General features: G+C 53.3%; 1 protein-coding gene across 4 annotated transcripts in view; it reads right to left on the minus strand.

Annotated features, from left to right (window-relative positions):
• Window positions 1-542: 542 nt before the first annotated feature.
• The window catches only part of DVL3 (dishevelled segment polarity protein 3), a 33,445-nt gene continuing 13,481 nt past the window's right edge, over window positions 543-20,506 (minus strand). The window contains exons 2-17 of one of the 4 annotated variants that reach the window (XM_030954326.1): window positions 12,269-12,338; window positions 9,174-9,295; window positions 8,675-8,781; window positions 7,961-8,096; window positions 7,604-7,697; window positions 7,159-7,228; window positions 6,727-6,866; window positions 6,453-6,529; window positions 5,885-5,952; window positions 5,474-5,524; window positions 5,203-5,352; window positions 4,326-4,457; window positions 3,930-4,097; window positions 3,107-3,319; window positions 2,420-2,818; window positions 543-1,966 (exon numbers count right to left, since the gene is read on the minus strand). In XM_030954326.1, the coding sequence (XP_030810186.1) occupies window positions 1,935-1,966; window positions 2,420-2,818; window positions 3,107-3,319; window positions 3,930-4,097; window positions 4,326-4,457; window positions 5,203-5,352; window positions 5,474-5,524; window positions 5,885-5,952; window positions 6,453-6,529; window positions 6,727-6,866; window positions 7,159-7,228; window positions 7,604-7,697; window positions 7,961-8,096; window positions 8,675-8,781; window positions 9,174-9,295; window positions 12,269-12,338 (2,029 nt within the window). In that variant the 3' untranslated portion in view covers window positions 543-1,934. Of the gene's footprint in view, window positions 2,819-3,106; window positions 3,320-3,929; window positions 4,098-4,325; window positions 4,458-5,202; window positions 5,353-5,473; window positions 5,525-5,884; window positions 5,953-6,452; window positions 6,530-6,726; window positions 6,867-7,158; window positions 7,229-7,603; window positions 7,698-7,960; window positions 8,097-8,674; window positions 8,782-9,173; window positions 9,296-12,268; window positions 12,339-20,506 lie in introns of all 4 variants that reach the window. The other 3 variants (XM_030954328.1, XM_030954327.1, XM_030954329.1) reach the window with 3 other exon arrangements.

The following is a 20,506-nucleotide window of genomic DNA, read 5'->3' on the forward strand; positions in this document are numbered from 1 at the left end:
CGCCACTGCGCATGCGCCTCCGCGGGGTGGGAGGAGGCGCGCGGCGGAGGCGGGAATTGCATTTCCGCGCAGGGCGTATTGGGAGTTGTAGTCTCTGGCTGGGCGGGGACAGCATGGCAGCCGCGCTCAGCGAGTGGCTGGGCCGGGGTTGCGCTCGGGCAGGAGGCCGCGCTCGCCCTGCGGCGTCCTGAGCTCGCCGCGCCCTTCCAGAGGGCCGCTAGCTCCCGCTGGCCCCGCGCCCAGGCAACCCCGCTCCCCCGCCCCGCACTGCTGCGCCAAGGGCCAGCGCCCGCGGTCGGAGCGGCCCCTGGTTCTCCCCGCAGGGCTGGCGCTGGAAACGGGGACCCACCCAGGGAACCTCGAGAGCCCCCGCCCAGGCCTTGCTCCGGAGAAACTCAGCCCCGCAGCCGCCCTCGGCATCCCGGGAAAAGACAGCTGGCACACTGACACAGGCTGCCCTCATCCTGCTGGGATCTCGCTGTAGAGTGAAAGGCAGGAGGAGGCTGGGGGAAAAAGAATAAACGAACGACACGAGGCAGGAGTCCAATAAAACTATGTTTATAAATAAAAACAAAGGAGATTGGTGTTGTTTTTATAAAACCCAGTGGGTAGGGCAGGGCAAGGGGTGCGCAGTGGCCAGGGAGGCTACTGGGGACATTCTGACTCCAGCGGGCTGAGGGAAGGAGAGGCTTTAGGGAGTCAGGGAGATGAACGGATGGCATATGAGAGCTGGCAGGGGGGCTGCAGGGGCAATGCAGACTCCCAGGGAGCAAAATACAATTCAACTCCATCGTATAAAAACTGTGACCACAAGAAAGACCAAAGGAGGCAACGCTTGTGGAGAAAGCCACGGTGTGGCAGGAGGAGAGGGCGCCGGGGCGCCAGCACCAACAGCGGCAGGGTCGACATGTCCATACTGTACCGTGCTTGGCCCTGGGCATGGGGAAAGGGCTGCCCCAGCCCCAGGCACATCTCCGCGTACCCAGAAGTGGAAGGAAGAAAGGCAGGGAGCATTGGAGCAAACTGACTCAACTGTCCCAGCACACCTGTGGGCACTGAGCCCAGAGGCCATGGTTCAGGCTGCAGTCTCATCCCTGGAGAGCTCGTGTTGCTCACAGACCGGAGGGAGTGGGGCTGCCCCAGAGGATTGTCCCTCCCAGCAGCCAGGCCAGCAGCACTGGGCAGAGGAGAAGACAGACTCAGGCCCTTCAGAGGGCAAATACAGGGGACCTCCACGTTTCTCCAGAGCATGAAAGTGAACCAGTTGTGCCCCGCCCTTGCCTTCTATCTTAGTCCAGGCCCCTGAAGGTACCACATAGCTGAGCAGCAGCGCGACAGCAGGAGGGAGAAGGCCACAGCTGCCACCGCCAGCCCCAGGCACGGGACAGCCCCTACAAACAGGACAGGCAGCAGCACATTGCAGGCAGGAGGGCAAAGAGCAGGATGGAATGAGCAGAGCTCTGCCCTTAAATCCCCCCGAAGAACCCCAGGGCAGGCGTAGGGCACTGAGTCACGCAAGAGACTGTGCACAGGCAATCACCGCCTCTCTGGGCTGAGGTACAGCCCCAGCCCTGAGACCTGGCCAAGGTGAAGGAGGGTCCTGCCATTGGTCAGTGCCAGGCTTGGACCTGGCCCAAAATGTGGGCAAGAGAAGGGAGGCAAGAGGGAAGTGGCAGCATCTCTCCACTCCCTGGAGGCACTGAAGCCCTGGAACATTCATGCATTAGCCAAAAGGCAACTACAACGGGATTTAAAATACATATGTAAGGCTGGTCCCTGCTCCCCTTTCAGGGCTGTGGGAAGGGCAGGGCATCTTCCGCGAGGGGGAGGAAAGAAGCCATCTTCAGCGCCATGCGTGCCCAGCGCCCCTGGAGCTCCGTGTCCTGCTGTCGGGCCACGCCATGCTCCAGCTCTCCCCCCCACGGGCGGCAGGCTCAGAGAAAGTCAAACACCCCGTAATTCTTTGCTGCTTGATAGAAGAAACACAAAAGGGTGAAAAGAAAGAAGAGATGTTTAGGGTGAAAGGACTGAGGCAGCAGTGACAGACGGGCAAGCAGCACAGGGTGCTGGGACGGATGCGGATTAATGGGGTTAGAGAGGATGGCAGGAGGGAATTACCATCAGAAATACACAAGTCTGGGGGCAGGATGGGCTGACAGCACCCAGCAGGCCTGCCAGGCCTGTCCACCCCGCTCGAGGAGGGATTAGAATCAAGGTTTAGTTCCATTTATTATTTTTTCCCTTTTTTTCTTTTCGTTATCAAGACAAAAAAAAAAAAAAAACAAAAAAAAACCCCAAAAAAACAAGGGGTGAAGCCAGGGCTGGTCCTAGGAAACAAACGACAGGGATAGAAGGGGGAAGGAGGGACAGCAGACAGACAGGGGACGGGCGCTTCACATTACATCCACAAAGAACTCACTGGGGTTGCCCATGGCCATTCGGAAGGACTGTCTACTGGCTGTCAGTTCGGGGGGCACAGAGGCCAGGTCACGGCCTGGCGGCGCCCCGGGGGGCCCCATGGCTGACGGCGGTGGAGGCATCAGCAACATGGGGGGGCTGAAGAGAGGGGGGAGGCCGGGCGGGCCGTACGACTGCTGGCTGTGGTGGCTGCGGATGCTGTGAGCCAGGGAGTGCTGGCTGCGCTGGCTGTGCTGGCTGGCCGGCACCGAGCGCTCGCTGGCCGCACGCTCGCGCCGCATGCTGCTCCTCGTGGTGTGGTCCGACTCGCTCCCACTGCCGCCTGACTTCGACTCCCCGGTCTTCTCTCTCTCCTTCCTCCTCTCGCTGCCACTGCGATTGGAACCGCTGCTCCGGCTCCCTGCGAAGCATGTGAGGCAAGGTTAGGTGCCAGCCCGGACAAGTCAGGAAGAACAGATGGATCTCCTCTAGCCAAGGGAGGACTGCAGCACGGTCCGGCACAGCCAGGCCCCAGCACGGTCTGTGCTCTCTATCTCCCTTCAGCAGAGAGTCCCACGACCCTTCCGAGATGGCTTTTACCCTGGCTTCCCCCACAGAGGGCCTTGCCTAAGCAGCCTTTTCCTGCTGCTGCCCTGTACTGAATAGGCCATCTGCCCATCTACAGGCATATTTAGTCCTTTTCACTCACCTTCACTGTGCTGACTGCCTGCACTGCCCCCTCCGTAGCTGTAGCCTGGGTCAGGGAAGCCGGGATGGGGGTTGTATGGATGAGGTGGTGGATACTGATATGGGAAGGCCATAGGCCAAGGTGCGGCCCCTGGGTGGGGGAGTGGAGCCAAAGTGTCCTGATCAGAGGCACCGCTGGAGCCATCATGATCATGAAGAGATAGATTAGCCATGTCTGCAAAAAAGCAGAGAACAGGGGTTAATCCAAGCAGAAAAACAACCATGTGTGGTGAAGCAGCTTTCTGTCCATTTTTGCTGATGGACAAGGACAGGATACGCAAGGAGACACAAGAATTTGGCACTCTCCCTGTTAGTCAATGCCACCATTTGGGCTTCCTGGCTGAACAACTGCCAGGCTGTGGGAGTCCAAGCTGCCACTCTAATACAGAGACCAGCTTGGAGGGAAAGGACCACATCAGAGCTACAGCTCACCCTGCCAATTCCTTCCCCCATTTTATCTGAGCAGCCAACCTTGAGCACCAACCCCCTGCCAGCACTGAAATTCAGAGCCTGGAGACAGTCAGTAAAGACTAAGACCCTGCTATGACTGTCCAGGAGAAAAGATCACATAGTAGGTGACACTGTCAATGCTGCTTCCAACTTCACTACCTCAGCAGCAGGACAAGGGAGCTGGGATATTCTTCATCACTCCCTTAACAGAGTCTGTAGAACAAGGGGCCCCGCCTGATGGCAATGGCTGCAGATGTGTCCCCAATGTGTCAGCAGGGCTCTTCAGGACCACTACCCCTCCACCCTCTCCCTCCCACCCACGCCAAGAGCCATACTTCCACAGAGGTCCCCGAAGATGTAGTAGCACTGCTCCGAGAAGGTGATCTTGTTCACGGTGTGTCGGATGTAGCCAGCCTTCAGCAGGTTGCTGGCATATTTGCGGGACTCACGGCGGTCTGTAAAGCCCTCCACGTGGTGATAGAGCCAATCTACCACATCCGAACCTGCCACCAAATATAGAGTTAATTTGGCAAGAGAGAGGAAGACGGCAGCCCTTCAGGCAGTGAGCCACACTGGAGCAAAAACAAAGTGGGTCAAAAGGTTCAATTTCTGACTGTTGCCTAGTCAACAGTTTGTTTAGGGTGACAAAGATGTTTCCTTGGACATCTGCCTGAAAACAGGCCACCCATTTCCCAGTCCCTGCCTCTGCTGCGGGCAGCACGGTCTCTTACCAATGAAGGCATTGGGGATGGTGATCTTCAGCCACATGCGGTCACGCACCTCCAGGCCTGACTCTGGTGAGGCCATGGCTTTGACAATGGTGGCCATGTCACTGTGGATGGACAGGTGAAAGTCATCGAGGCCTGTGGTGTGGATGAAGGAAGGCAGACAGAGGTGAGAGAGAGCAGAAGAGACAAGAGGGCTACATGGAAGCATCACACAGGGGAGGAATGGGCCAGGGAACAATACATCGCAGACAGCCTTGCGGTACATGCGGTGGTACCCCCCTTCCAGCCTTCCCATGTTATCCTTCACAAGTCAGCAGTTTCCTCTTGGGCAAAGCCCAGGCAAGAGTCACAAACTTAAAACAAACTCTTGGCTTGCTGCCTCACCCAAGCTCTCCAGACCCTTGCTTCAGGGCTCTACATACCAGATCATCCCAAACCTTCAGAAAGCAATCAAGAAGCCTGTGCTCAGCACGACCCTGCCCCACCACAAGGCTCTTTGCTCTCAGCTGCCTCCTCTATCTGCTGTCTGGGAGGAGCTCTCAATTGCTCCAGGGACATGCTGAATCCCTCTGGCTCCACATTCTCAGCAGCCAACCCCTGACTAGTCTCAGCCTTTCCTCTACACCTGCCACAGCTCCTGGCTGCAGCCAGGCTCCTCTACTCTCCTCACAGAGAAGGCTTAAAAACGTGTTAATTCTCCCAGGCAGAACTCCTGCTGATCAAAGTGCCAGCCCAGGGAGAGCTGCCTCCCTCCCAGTCCCTTGGCAGGGCAGGTCAGGCCCACCCCAGCTGTCCCCAGGCAGATGTATTGCTCCCTTCACAGCAGAGTGAAGGTGAGGGGGCCGTGCAGCGGGTGCAGCACGGAGGCACAAGGACTTACGTTCGGTCTCTGGGATGGAGCTGGTGATGGAGGAGCTGGTGGAAGTGATTGTGCTCATGGATGGACTCATACCGTACGCTGGGTAGGTGCCAGTCATCGCTGCCGTGTGAGACACCCAGGCTGCCGGGTCGATGGGCCGGATGGGCTCACCTGCAAGGAAGAAACAGTCTGTCAGCAGTTGTAAGAAATTATCAGCTCATCAAAACAACCTCTAGGGAGGGACAGGGACACAGCACAGCCCATTCCATCCCCAGTATTTGCCGGGACTCACCCGGATCGGAGCATGGAGAGTCTGGCCCAGCCCAGATCCGCTGGGGAGCAACTGGGAGAGAAAGAAGAGAGGGAGGGTCAGCAGGAGAGGTGCAGAGGGAGAGATCCCCCTATGGCTTTAGGGGGGTTTCTCTTTCCTCTGGCGCCCCGAGCCAAGTGACCTCCCTGCCCCAGTGAAACGCGTCCCCAGCGTGATGTGGGAAGAAGGGCTGGGCTTATGGGCATTTTGGTTTGGAATTAGGACATAGCAGCCTCCTAAATGGAGAGCTGAAACCCCATCAAACCCCAATTCAGTGCCCCATGGAGTCACACACACAGGGGAGGAACAAGACAACAACCAAGTAAGTGCTTAAGGCAGGCCTCTCACATGAGCTGGGCACCAGCGCTAAGGGTGGGTCAGCTATCCACTTACTCCTGGGTAACGAGAAGCAGCCCCGCGGACTGGGGTCCCAGCACTTGGCCACTGTCAGGGTGATGGGCCTGCAACAAAAAGGTGGGAGTTAGAACCAGAGCACAGTAACACAAACCCCTGCATGATGAGTGGATGCTATGTGCCAGCTCTCTCCTGGGAGACAGGGAGAAGCTGCTAATATAGTGACTTTGTTCCCCTCCAGCTACGGGCTTCCCCTACTGACATGAACAAAATAATGTGACTCTGCTTAGGGGTGCTGATGACCCAAATAGAATCAGAGAATCACAGCAAAATTTGTTTAGAAAGGATCTTTAAAGGTCATCTAGTCAAATTGCCCTGCAATGTGCAGCAATGCCCATGGCATCCCCACAAAAAAAGGGGCACAGACCCCAACTCCCTGTAATTCTTGCATTGGACATGAAAACCCAGGAATCAAAGCAACACCAAACCCCTAAGTTCTGAGCTTCTGCAGAGGCACTGGAAGAAGCGGCTAAAAGATACAACTCACACACTCCAAGCACAAACTGGGCAGATGTCCCTGGATGGAAGGAACAACCCAGATACTCACCCCGGCTTGTGCACGATTTCCCTCAGCACCCGCACAGCATCATCGTTGCTCATGTTCTCAAAGTTGATGTCATTTACCTACAAAAAACACAAAAAGGTGAGTCCCAGAGATGTGACCAGAGGCTGAGCTCCCCACTCAGCTCAGCAGTGACTCAGCTTCCCTCTTCCAAGCATGACTTCCTGGGTTTAGCCTGCCAAAGTTCTCAGGGAGGCTTCTGGGTCTTTTCTTACTGCTTTCCCAGGCCCAAAGATGGAGATATGTGGGTGTGAAGTACCTGCAAGAGCATGTCTCCTGGCTCAATCCTGCCATCAGCTGCCACAGCGCCTCCCTTCATGATAGAGCCAATATAAATGCCTCCATCCCCACGCTCATTGCTCTGTCCCACAATAGAAATGCCCAGAAAGTTGTATTTCTCTGCAGAGATGGAAAGAGAAAGAAGTAAGTCACTCCAAAGCATCAAGCACGAGCAGACCTAACCTCAGTAAAACCACATCCTAATGGTGGTGATTTGCACCCCTGTCCCAGAGAGATGTCCTAGGACACACAAACTCTTGAGAGACAATTTCTAGAAGAGAAGCCAATCTCCTACAGAATCCATCTTTTCACTCCTCCCCCATGTGCTCTCTTTGCCCCCTCCCCAGTTCCCTCTCCACGACCCAGTCTCGCTCTGGAAGGACTGCAGGTTCCATGCACACCTCCCACTCACCCATATTCAGTGTGACCGTGATGATGTTCAGGGACATGGTGGAGTCTGTGATGCTGCTGAAGGACGAGGACTGCAACGTAAGCAAAACATGAGATGTCCTCCTGTGCCTCAGTAACATTCCCAGCCCTAGCTTCCTCCACTTGTGCTTTCCTTCCTGCCCCTCCTTGTGGCACCACCGCCACCACCCACAACTCCAGTCTTATGCTGGGAGCTTTGCAGAGCCAGAGAACAGCCATGGTCCTAATGACCTCTCTACATCTGGGACAAGGCCTGTGGTCCCAGCTCTTGAGGCTAGATTGACTTGGAAAAGGTTCACAGCATTTTTCAAAGTCTCAGCACTTGGACACTTGTCCAAAGCCATGCCCACAGCAAAAACAGCTGAATCCCTGTGAGCCCACCCTGACCTGCAGTGCCCTCCCCAGGATACCCAGCCCTTCCCTGGTACCCGCTCAATGCGTGGAGCCTTCTGTTTCCTCCGGCGGCGCTTGTGCCTCCTCATTAGACGGGAAGCACTGCTTTGCTCTGTTGAACTGCTAAACCTGCAGGCAAAAGCAAGAGTCAGCTCTTCTGCTGCCACAGGGGTGGCTCTGGCAGCAAGAGAGCCATGGAAATGGCACAGGGAATAGAGGACTGCAGGGGCAGAGGAGAGAACATGCACATGGGGGACAGACAATGGCAGAGGAGTCTGCTGGGTGAGATGGAAGCAGGTCTGAGCCCAGGACTACTGAGCCCTGCAAAGGCATCTCTCTGTTCTGAGAGTCAGGGGGAAATTAGTGTTTCCCCAAGACCCAAGCTCTCCTACCTGCTGGTGGAGTCATCTTCATCTGAATCAAAGAAGCTGGTGGTCTCCAGCTCACTGCTCATGAGTGTGGAGGAGCTCTCGTACCCACCCAGGTCTCGGCGCCGCTCTCCCTTCACTGTCCCATTCACCCTGGGTGCTGTGAAAAGACAAGAGTCAGCGGGCTTGAGAGAAACCCTTCCCCTATGCAGGGCTCATGGCAACTTCCTCAGAACAAATCTGGCCACCAGTCAATCCCATCTAGTGCCAAAAAACTCCCAGTCTACCCTGGGATCAGATCCATCTCCTATGGGATACCTCTTCTATCGCTAGGATGTGAAGAGGCTGTTCCTGGCCCAGCAGGAACAATGCTGCTAAACTTGTGGAAGACTTGCAGCTGTCTCCTTGGTAGAGCAAGAAGCAGCACAAATGGCAAGGCTAAAGTTCACTCTGCTTCTCAGCTAAGAAGACAGAGGCACAACTGTCTCCTGCTCTTGGGGCTTCTACAGGAGATATCTCCCTTGACCCCAACGTGTTCAACACCAAGCTCTGATGTAACACAGGTGTTAGCTCCTACCTCCAACATGAGGCTATGGCCCTTCTAAAAGCTACAGAATAGCCCTTTTGAGCTGGAAAGGTTCTGCAGAGCAGAGAAAGCTGCCTCAAGTCTGGAGCTGGTGCTGCCACCATGCCCCAGCCATGCCCTTGCAGAGCTCTCACCATGCTACCAACACTCACCATGCTCAGGCCCATCTGTCCGACGAGGTCGTTCCCTCTGTGATGACACCACCGAGTCTGTCTCTGTCTCATTGTCCAAGTTTTCTCGACTCCCCCCAGTGTTAGGGCTGTGATGAGATAAAAGCAAACAAATATGTTCAACAGGGAACAACTTGACAAGGCACTCTCTACCTCTGTCCTGACCTACACAAGGTTCCAGCCATCAGCTGTCTCCTTCTTGAGGGACAGGAACAACCACAGCACATCTACAAGTGCAGGTCAAAGGACTGGGGATGCTGTGCTGGCTTTTTCCCTGCATTATTTTCAGCATGCCCTTGTTTGTTGAATAATGCAGCTCCACTTCAAATCAGCTCCCAGCCCACTCTCCTCCCCTCTTGCTGGCTGTCATCCCTGACAGTTTGGGTAAGAGTATCCCAGCCTGGTCTGGGATACTGGTCTGGGTTACAGCAAATGTACCATGTGGCCCTTGGAAACCAGAACAGATGTCCATGTAACTTACTGGAAGGAGGGGGGCCTGGAGTCTCCGATTCCTCCTGTGCGCTCCATGGAGGGCGGCAGCTCTGTCTGGTTATCAGCACAGACCGAGCCAGCATCTGAGTGGGAACCCTCTGCAGACACCAGCTGGAGGCATGAGAGACAGAAAAGGAAACTGAGAAAACATTTATAAGAGTGGCCAAAGGAGCTGGCCAAAAGCCTGCCTGGCGCAGGATCTCATTTCTGGCAGTTGGCAACAGCAGATGCCCAGAAGCAGGTATGGAACAGGCCAAGCATGTAGCAACATTTCCCCCCAAGGCCTTCCCAGACACTGGCTATTTGTGGCTCAGGAACTCCTGGCCCAGGAGTGAGGCCCGGGTGGGTGACAACTGAGCTTGGACACTGACATCACCTGCACACCCACACCACACACTCAGGTAACCTTTAGCACACATCCTGCAGCAGGCACTGGATTCCCCCAGTTCTCACACTGGGAAAGGCAGTTACAAGTCATTCCTTTCCTCAGCTCTAGCAGCCTCTACACTTCTGCCTTCAAGCTGTGGGATCCAGCAGGACTTTCACCTTCACAACCCTCAGAAGCTGGGGGTAACAGAGCTCAGGGCCAAGGCTGGCTTTGAAATAGACTCTTGAAACAGGCTTTTTCTGGCTTCCATATGTTCTTCACAAACTTTCATGCTGTGTTCAGCTTACTGGCTTGAGCACAACCTTCAGCCAATCTCTGGGATTCTCAATGGATTCCCCAGGGCCCAGAAAGGATCTAACAGAGGTGAGGGATATACATTGTTGCTCAGGACAGACAAAATATGAAACATAGGCTGGAAAAAAGCTGATAGATGCTGTCCAAACCATAATACCCAGCGTAAATTCAGAGGCACCACTACTACTTCCTGGTGAGGGAACCACATCTGCATGGAGCCAAGACCAGATGCCAACTCAGATGACAGAAGCACAGCCCATTTATACAGGTCTTGAGTGCTTTCCAGCATCACTGATGAAAGAGCTGTGCCCTGCCCACCTTCAGGAACTGGGGAAACCCTCATAAGGGGGGTATGGACCCCACAGATCATCGTTAGCATAGCAGATGGGGGGTCTACGGTCAGAGATATTGGAAACAAAGACAGGGATGTAGCTGGGGCAAGGAAGACAGGGCAGCCTTGAAAAAGCCAGAGCCAAGGCAGCAGACAGGGCAGAGAGCAGCCTCATGTGTCAAAAGCTGCAGAGCCCGTCCCACAGGCCCCAGGACAAGCTCAACGGCTCCTGCTCTCACAACTGTCTAAGCAGCTCATCTCACACTCAGGTCAGCTTCTCTCCCTCCAGCAAGGCCCAGGCACATGCCTGGCTCTGCTCCTGGCACCTTCCTGGTGACTTGTCTTCCAGGATACATCCTCCTCCCTAAGGGCCACATCCCAATTCTGGTAGCCATTGCCTGGGAGCACAGGGTAGAAAAGATGCTGAAAGTGGCCAGCATTGCCTAGGGAAAAGTCTTATAACACTTTATGCTTGAAAATCTCAAGGCAACATCAAGCAAATAGATCTGGACAGAGGGAACTAGCCACAGGCAGCTGTCAAACAGCAGTGAAGAGAGTGGAGGGTGCTCCCAAGCAGGCAGGATTGATGCTATCTCTAACACTTCCAAGGCTGGGATTTCCTCCCAGGAAGGGTTTGATAATGATCCTGCACTTTTCCTGCCCCTTACACTGTCAGGAAATACTCACTTCGATTCAAGCCCCTGTCTTTCCCTGTTGCTAAAATTAGTACTGAGTTCCTAAAATAGCATCATCCCAGCTTGTCTGTCAGAAGCAGCAAAGCAAGTGCTCCCCTCTCATTCCCCAAACCACCCATGGACTAGGAGAGGCCTCTGGGACTGTCATTACCCTTCATGAACAAGAGCTGGTAGTGGTGCTCACTCTGGGCACAAGTTCCCTATAAGGATCCAGCCCAGCAGAGCAGCAGCATGGTGGCCACACCAAACAGACTCACACCAGATCTGTGCCACTCACACACTGAACAACCAAAGAGCTCCTGCAAGGAAAGCCAGCAGCTACACAGACACAAGGATCACAAGGAAAAGCACACAGATAAAAAAGGAACACCGGAATGGATTTAGAGACACTGGGACTCCCCATAGGGCAGGTGAAAGCAAAGAGCAGCTGGAAGGGGTGGGGTGGTGGGACATCTTGGGGCAGATGCAGCAGCAGCGGGATGGATGCAGAGGAATGTGTGGTGGCCACAGCTGATTTCCGAAGGGCCTGGATAACCACTAGAGGGAGGACGGCAGGCGTCCGGCCCCGGCTCTTTGTGCGGGAGCCCAGCACAGCCTTTCCTCCTGCTCCAGCCTGCACCCTGCTCCCCTGACTGGAATCCCAGCGGCAGCCGTGTCGGCAGGGGGTACCTGCCCGCCCCGTCATTGTTTGGTGCAGGGATAGAAGCAGAATTAGGTGTGACCTGGCTTGATTTGCTGAGGATTTTTACTGTTCAGAGGCCTCTGGAAAAAGGCACTTGAGTCTTGGTGTAGATCCACACACCCTCATTAGCACAAACTGCAGCTCAGCAGAGGGAAAACCGGATGATGTGCTGTGGAGACTGTTCCCCCACTAACAGAGGGTCCTCATGGGTACAGAGGGAAGCATGCGAGCAGGGAGCAGAGCGTGTGCATGGCATGGTACTGAGGGAAAAGCTTGTCCTGCAGCTGCCCAGGCAGTACCTTTAGTCTTCAGGGCAGTCAAATCCAGTCCGCTTCACCAGCACTAAAGTCACTTAAGCCCTTTGCACCAGTCATTGGAGTGGGACTTTCCTTGGGAAGCTGACCCTGCCATAGGGGCACAGGGGTTATGCTGTGGACAGGCCATGACCATGATCTCTGGCAGGCATCAGTCACCATGAGCTCTTCACAGAGGTATCCCACATGTTCCCTGGCACAGAGCCCCCTCTCCAGCTGAGGGACTGGAGTGTGGGGATCCAGCTCATCAGCTTTGTGAGCAGCCAGCACACCAACAGTACTGAGCAGCCCCTGTGCCTTACTTGGCACTCCACATCCAAATGTTGTTTTTCAGAGGGCACAAACAGGCTGAGACACACCGAAGCAAGGGGTTTGCTTACCCACGACACCACCCGGCCGTTGAAGCAGGGAAGCTTGGCATTGTCATCCGAGATCTCTTCTTTCACCACCCTGCAGAGGGGAGAGGAGGCAGTCAGAGCTGGGTTCAGGACTTCAAAGGAAAAGGAGACTCCCAGATGGGTATTTGCATACAACACCAGGCAGCCCAGGCTTGGGGATGGAGCAGGAGAGGACTGGTAGCTCTCTCCTGCTGCTAGGCCACAGGTTCCTATGCCCACAGCCATGACTGGCAGCCTGAAGAGGAGCCAAAGACAGAATAACCTTTCTATGTGCATTCAGCTGTTTCATCCCCCAGATCACATTTTAATCAGTAAAGCCAAAATTCAGGTGCATATCACAGAATTGTTTAGGTTGGAAAAGACCTTTAAGATCATGAAGTCCAACCATTACCCAAGCACTGCCAAGGCCACCACCAAACCATGTCCCCAGGTGCCACATTTACACAACTTTTAAATACCTTCAGGGATGATGACTCCACCACTCCCCTGGGCAGCCTGTTTCAGTGCCAGATTCTTTTGGTGAAGAAATGTTCCTAATGTCCAATCTAAACCTCCCCTGGCACAACTTGTGGCATTTTCCTCTTGTCCTGTTGCTTCCTATTTGGGAGAAGAGACCAATCCCCACCTGGATACAGCCTCCTTTCAGGGAACTGTAGAGTGATAAGGTCCACCCTGAGCCTCCTTTTCTCCAGACTAAACACCACCAGCTCCCTCAGCTGCTCCACACAGGACTTGTGCTCCAGACCCTTCCCCAGTTCTGTTGCCCTTTTCGGGACATGGCTCCAGCACCTCAATGCCTGTCTTGTAGGGAGAGGCCCAAAAACTGGACACAGGGTGGAAGGTGTGGCCTCACCAGTCCCAAGCACAGGGGACAGTCCCTGCCCTGGTCCTGCTGTGCACACTGCTGCTGACACAACCCACAATGCCATTGACCTTCTTGGCCACCTGAGCACATGCTGCCTCATGTTCAGTCACTGTCAACCAGCACCCCCAGCTGCTTTCCCACCAGGCAGCTTTCCAGGCTGCCTTCCCCCACCCTGCAGAGCAGTGTGGGGTTGTGACCCAGGTGCAGGACCGAGCACTTGGCTTTGTCAAACCTCATAGAACTGGCCTTGGCCCGTCAATCCAGACTGTCCAGATCTCTCTGCAGAGCTGTCCTACCCTCCAGCACATCAACACTCCCACCCAACTTAGTCATCTGTGAACTGAGTGTGCCTTCAATCCTCATGACCAGATCATTGATAAAGATATTAAACAGGACTGGCCCCAGTACTGAGCCCCGGGGAACACCATTGTGAGCAGCCAATAGATGTAGCTCCATTCCTGACACCCTCCTGAGCCCAACCAGCCAGTTTTCTACACAGGGAACAGCACACTTGCCCAAGCCATGAGCAGCCAGTTTCTCCTGGAGAATGCTGTGGGAAATGGTGTCAAAGGCTTTACTAAAGCCCAGGTAGGAAACAACCACAGCCTTTCCTTTATCCACTAACTGTGCCACACTGTCACAGGAGATCAGGCTGGTCAAGCAGGACCTGCCTTTCCAAAACCCATGCCAGCTGGGTCTGCTTGACCAGCCTGATCTCCTGTGACAGCGTGGCACAGTTAGTGCATGAATGAAAGGCTGTTCTGTACATGCCCCATGATGGCACTCAAGACAATCTGCCCCATGACCTTCCCTGGCACTGAGGTCGGGCTGCCAGGCATGTAATTCCCTTGGATTCTCTTTCTGGCCCTCCCTGTAGATGGGCATCACATTTGCCAACTTCCAGTCACCTGGGACCTCCCTGGTTGACCAGGACTGCTGGTAAATGACAGAGTGACTCAGTCAGCACTTCCAGCAGCTCCCTCACTATCCTTGGTGGATCCCATCTGACCCCATAGACTTTGGTGTGTTTAAGCAGGTTGCTGACCATTTCCTCTTGGATTACATGGGCTTCATTCTGCTCCCTGTCCCCCAGCTCAGAGGGCTGGGCACCCTGAGAACAGCTGATCTTGCTATTAAAGACTGAGGCAAAGAAGACATTAAGTACCCCAGCCATTTCCTCACCCTTTGTCACTGTTTCCCCCTACATCGAATAAAAGATGGACATTCTCCTCAGCTCTCCTGTTGCTGACGTTATTTGTAAAAACATTTTAATCGTCTTTAACAGGAGTAGTCAGATAAGCTCCAGTTGGGCTTTGGCCCTTCTAGCTCTTCCTGCATAACCTCACAACATCCTTGTACCACTGAGTTGCCTCCCCCTTCTTCCAAAGGTAAAATATTTTATTTTTTCCTGGGTTTGAGGCAAAGTTGCCTGCTCAGCCAGGCCATTCTTCTTCCCCACTGACTTGTCTTTCAAGCAAATAGGGATGGCCTGCTCCTGCATCTTTGAGATTTCCTTCCTGAAGGAGGAAAAGGAAACCTTGGGCTCCTTTGCCCTTCAGGACTGCCCCTCAAGGGACTCTGTCAACCAAGTCCCTCATCAGGCCAAAGTCTGCCCTCAGCAAGTCCAAGGTGCAGTTCTGCTGATCCTCCTCCTTACTCCTCTGAGAATCAAAAACTCTTATCACGTTGTGGTTGGTGTGCACAAGGCAGCCTCCAGCCATCACATCACCCCCCAGTTCTCTGCTCACAAACAACAAGTCCAGTGCATTCCTTCCCCAGCTGGCTCCCTCACCCACTGTATCAGGAAGTTCTTCCACGCACTCCAGCAGCTTCCCAGACTGCTCCTGCTCTACTGCATTTCCAGCAGACATATTTCCACCAGTTTGCTTATTTCTAAAGAAATACATCATTTCAGCCTCTTTACAATGATCTGAAAGAATCACAAACTATGCCAGAGATTTCTAATAGATGAAAGTGAAATACGTTAAACATGCTGCCTACTAAATGATACTGTTGCTTTTTTTTTACATGTATAATATTTCAACATCATTTCAAGCTTTATAGTTGTGCCATAATGTCACATCCCTGCATTACACAAACAGCTACATTATCAGCCTTCACAGTGAAAGAAGCACTAACTTTCTCCAAAGAAAACTGATTATTTTTTTACTCCTGCGGAAAAAAATAAAGTTTATTTTTCTTATTTTAAATATTACTGGACCCCTAAATACTTCTTCCACACAGAATCTGCAATCAAAACAACTTGTAAATTCAGAAGATTCAATTACTACTATCTTTGATAAATCAAATACCAAAATAGGCTTTAACAAGCTCATTTCCTTTTCTATCCAATGACAACATTTTAAGCACTCTTATTTAATACAAAGATATATTACAATTAGCTTGTGATGCTATGTTCCCCTTCCAACCTATATTTAAGGTAGCTTGACACATATTATGCTTAAAACATGAGGTAACTAGATAGTGAATAAATTTTGGGGGTAGGGAGAAAGTCCAACAAAAAAGAAAAAAGAACAAAGTAAAGAATGTGAAACCAAGAGAAATTATGTATTAAAAGTAAGTAGATTATAAGTATCTAACACTACTCAGAAGTGGAATCCTATCAACAGATCTGAAAGGTCCCCAAGCCAATCCCCAGCTCACGGGGAACTGAAGAGGATGCACAGGTGGGACACGGAGCTGTGACCCATGTCCCCACTGCCATTGAGTCGCAGCACGCTGGGGCTTGGAGAAACAGGCGCTCTGGGCTCCTGGCTGTGCTCCCTGGTGTGCCAACAGCTGTCCCAGCTGTCCCCAAAAACAGGACACAAGGCTTGCCAACACTCACAACGCATCAGCAAAAGGCAAATGAGCAGTGCTGGAAGCCTGAAGCTGGGGAGCAGGCCCGCTCCACCCTGCCAGCCCCACTGGTTGCACCAGTGTCACACACGCTCAGCAAAGGGCTGTCCCATAGGCTGAAAGGCAGCACATCACCTGGCAGCTGGCACTCACAATCCCTGACAAATCTGGAGAGCCAGCAAAGGGACTGCACAAAGGCTACCCTTCCCCAGAAGGCACAGATGAGGAGGTCATGGTTTGAGCAGTCTAATCCACTCCCAGGATGTGTGTTAATTCCTCTTGCACAGATGGAGAAGCAGGAAAAGCAGGAAAGGAGCAGTGACGATGGATTAAAACCCTGATAGCTTAACGCTTCTTCAGCATGTTCTGTGCCAGCCTCTGCCCAAAGCCCCTGCAGCCCAGATGAATGTCAAATACAGGCAGACCCCTTGGGACCCACCCTCTTTGGTGCCCACACCAGCCCTTTCCAATGCAGGCAAGTTGTCTTCTTCTCACTTCCAAGTGCACACACACATGCACCCTGCCCTGGCTGCACTAGCATCCATTCATACTGTCGCCAGCAGCCTGGACTGCATCCAATTCCTAGAGAGAACTTCAGGCAGAGCCAATTTTCAGGGCTACATGCTGCCTGCTCAGGGACACAGAGCCCTGCCTGTGGGTGAAGGGACAGAGTGATATATATGCTGGGTCAAGGTGACCAACTGCTCAGCACAAGTCAACTATTCCACTTTCAGTGCGGACAGAGGAAACCAACCTCAAGACCCGCCCATCCAGCCTCAGCTGCAATGCCTGATGGAGAACAAGCTCCCTCTGTCCTGAGAACTGGTCCCTCCTCACTCTTATTACCCTGTGGCTGCCCCAGACATCCCAGGGGTCAGCTCCACCCCAGAGCAGTTTTCTGCCTCCTTCTCCAGCCACTACATTATTTATCACTATTTATCACCCAGATGCCAGAGCACAAAGGATTATATATTTAGACTCTACAGAGCAAAAACTGATAGTGCTGGAGTCAGGACATGCCGAGCTGGAATATCTCTGCAACGCTGCTCACATCTGTCACCCCTCACACCATCCCAGCTATTCATGCCCTGCATTCCTTTCCAGCCTCAGCCTGAACTGCAGCCTTCCTCCTCCATTCCTTTCCAGCCTCAGCCCTAGCTGCAGCCTTCCTCCTCCCACCTCTCACCACTCTTCCAGTCACACTTCTCGCACGGACACGACCGCAGGTTCACACGTCAGAAGCCACTGAGCGAGCAGCCTCTGGGGGAGCTGTGAGCAGCGCCACGTTTCTGCTCCGCGCTTGAATGGGGAGGCAGCCATGAGATGAAACTGTCCCGCGGATGTGCTGGCAGGGAAAGCCATCCTCTGAATGTGCTGGGAACAGCCCCCACCTGATGGGGTCTGAGCCCGGGATTCCTGAAAGAGCAGACCCAGAAGGAGTTCAGGCTCCCTGGTGCTCACCAAGCCTTTCCTTTTCCCAGAGCCCAGGGAAAACATCTGCCTAAAGATGATTTCAGAGGGACTGCTTTGAGTTTACTGTCAGGTTTTGAATGTTCCAATGTCCTGCTGGGGGCTGGGTAGAACATGGCTAAGAATGGTGGCCAGGAAAACCCCCTTTCACGTGGAAGCAACCCGAGCCTTGCCCAGGCGAGTGCAAGTCCAGGACCCTCGGTGCTGCTGCCCTGCCCAGAAAATTGCCCTGCAGCCAGGCACTCACGGGCCCCCTTCCCATCCTGGGGCCAGCAGACACGCCGAGGCCAAGCTGCAGCTCAGCGCCTGGCACGCAGGCCCAGCGCTCCCCGGCACTCATCTGCCTTGAATTTTCCAACAAAGAGACCTGCGGGAGGGAGGAAGAAGGGAGGGTTACAGGGGAGGCAGGCCGAGTGGGCGGATGATTCCACCGCCATCCCCAGTGACACGGGGCCAAGCCAGGGGGAGGAGGAGGAAGAAGAGGAGGAGGGGACGAGGCTCTGGCTGTGCAGGAGCCCGGCTGGGGTGTGCGGAGGGGGCTGCCAGGGCTGACACAAGCAGCACATCTGCTCCCATGCAGCTGGGGGAGGGGAAGGGACAACTCCGGCAGCAGGGAAGGAAGCAAAGGAAACTCAGCTCCAACCTTGGCTCCATCCCTACCCTCCCACCAGGTCCTCCTTTGGAGCCAGCAGACCCTCTCCCCATGGCCTGGGAAGGTGCCATGCTCCCAGTTTCCCTCCCGCTGCCTTGCCGGCGGGAGCAACTGGCAGCCTGGAACATGGATGCAGAGGCGGGTGAGGGACAGGCAGGCAGACGCTGCCTTCTCCGGGGAGTTCCAGCCTGGCTCAGGAAATTAGAGGGTATTTTATATCACAGAGTCATGTCCTAGGAATGAAGGGAAGGTGGGGAACAAGAGAGTGTGCACAGGAGAGAAAGGAGGCCATAAACCCCAAGCCGCGGAGACGGCTGCGCCGTGTCAGCCCCCGGCTGCGCACACATCGCCAGCACAGCTGCTCTGCTCCAGCCTCCTCGTTTCCCCTCGGTGGCCTCCAGCCTGGCTGAGGCTGTGGATACAAGCGAGTTTCTAGCTTCAGCCAGCTCTGGTCTCTCCTGAGCAGCATCCGCTAGCCACAGCGAGGTCCCTGAGAAGAACTCTGATGGAGTATTACAAGCCCAGCAAAAGAAGAAATCCAAGAGGCACGGACAAAGGATTCCACAGGATTTGAACCTCAGATTTAGAAGCAGGCTTGGAGCTCAGCAGCCATTACTGCTTGTTTCTGGCAGTCCTGTCCCCCAGCTTGCCTATCTAAGGGCTTGCTGCGGGGAGGATACTCAGAAAGAAGAAATCACAGACATGGTGGCAAATACAAAAGCTGGATCTGGCATCAGAGGGGTCAGTACCAAGAAGGGAGGTAGGGTTGGGGACCTCTTGAGCACGTTGGACAGCTTGATGGCCAGGATGAAAAACAGGGGACGTGCAAAGATTGAGAAGACAACTGAGCAATGACAATTTCACACTGAAAAGATGCAAAGTTAGTAGAGCAGATTAAAGAAGTAAGACGTCTCCTCAAATGTTAAGAGGAAAAACCTTTACAGAGCAGCAACGTTCTTTCCAACAGTGGAAAGCCCAGGAATTAAATTATAAACAATCTTCTCTTACAACATTCCAGAAGTGCATAATTAGGTTGGTCATTCCTGTAACCTTAACAGCCCCCATCTCCTACAGCTCACAAAGGAAGAAAAAAAACCCCAAAAAACAACCAAACAAAAAAAAAAAATCAGGAAACACTTCTACCCAATAGCACAAGCTTCAGGGATTTACACACTAGAAATACGATCTCATTTTCAAGACCTCTAGTACACTACCCTTAGGGTAGGGATGTCTTGTTTCCAATTGATTATATAGATTAATAATGCTGCATAGCAAAAGGAAGCACCTTCATGTTTTACTACCCAAATATGAGCAGCTCCTGGTTCTAGAGCAAAATCCTTATCTATTCTGTAAGACAGTGCTGAAGCCACAGGGATGAGCTCTGCAGCCATTTCACAAGATTAGAAAACTGGACAGGACAATTCTCTATGAGTGCTGGGATTTCAGTTGGGAAATATGTGCCTGTTAGATTAAGCCCAGATATGATGTGTGTATTTCCCAAGGGGATACAATTCACCCAAGAGCTACAGACCCAACCAAAGAATACACATGGCAGTGATCACACATGTATCAGTGAGACCTCGGGCTTTGCAGGCAAACAGGATGAATCAAACAGGATTAGAGAATTTGAGCTGTCTGTCTCTGTAAGCCAACACACTCTTTGAGTCTCCCTCACTGTATTTTCACCTCCTGTGCAAAGAAGAGGAGTACAAATTGCATTACACTGGGGTGAGAAGGGCTCTCTGACCATAAACAGACTGTCACTCTCCCATTTAATTCTCCTTCCAAGCCCCTGCACTGCTCCTCTGTGCTGCGGCACAAGGTAAAAGGGGAAATGCAGATTTGTAGATGGTTTCATTCTCAGACCTGCTGTCCTGTCTGTCCCTGCACCCCATGTGAACGAACATGAACTCCTTTGCAGCACTGTCTTTACCTGGTGTGCTTCTCAAGAATCAAGAAGCACAAATCATCTGTTAACAGCTGTCCTACTACCAAAAGAGTAACACACCTCTGCACTTGTGCAGGAATGGCCACCCCTGCCCTCCTAACAAGTCCAGGGAGCATAACAAGGACTCCTCAAAGGTCATTTCAAGCTACCACCCGCGCTCCTCAAGAATAGGCTCTTTAGTTTCCAGCGAAGGGTTTGAGTTGGAAAGCACCTTACAGATCATTTAGCCCCAGTCCCCCTGCTAGGGGTCTAGAGCCTCCCTCAACCACGTTCACTTCTGCTGCCCCACAGCCTCCTCAGCTGTGGATGTGCACCATCCCCAGCATTCTGTGCTTTCCCCCCATGGTCAGTCAGACATCCAAGATGCCAACTGTTTTCCCTGAGAAGCCCTCATCAAGACATTTGCAATCACTCCACTGGACAAAC

Source organism: Camarhynchus parvulus, chromosome 9, assembly GCF_901933205.1.
Source record: "Camarhynchus parvulus chromosome 9, STF_HiC, whole genome shotgun sequence".
NCBI classification, from domain to species: domain Eukaryota; kingdom Metazoa; phylum Chordata; class Aves; order Passeriformes; family Thraupidae; genus Camarhynchus; species Camarhynchus parvulus.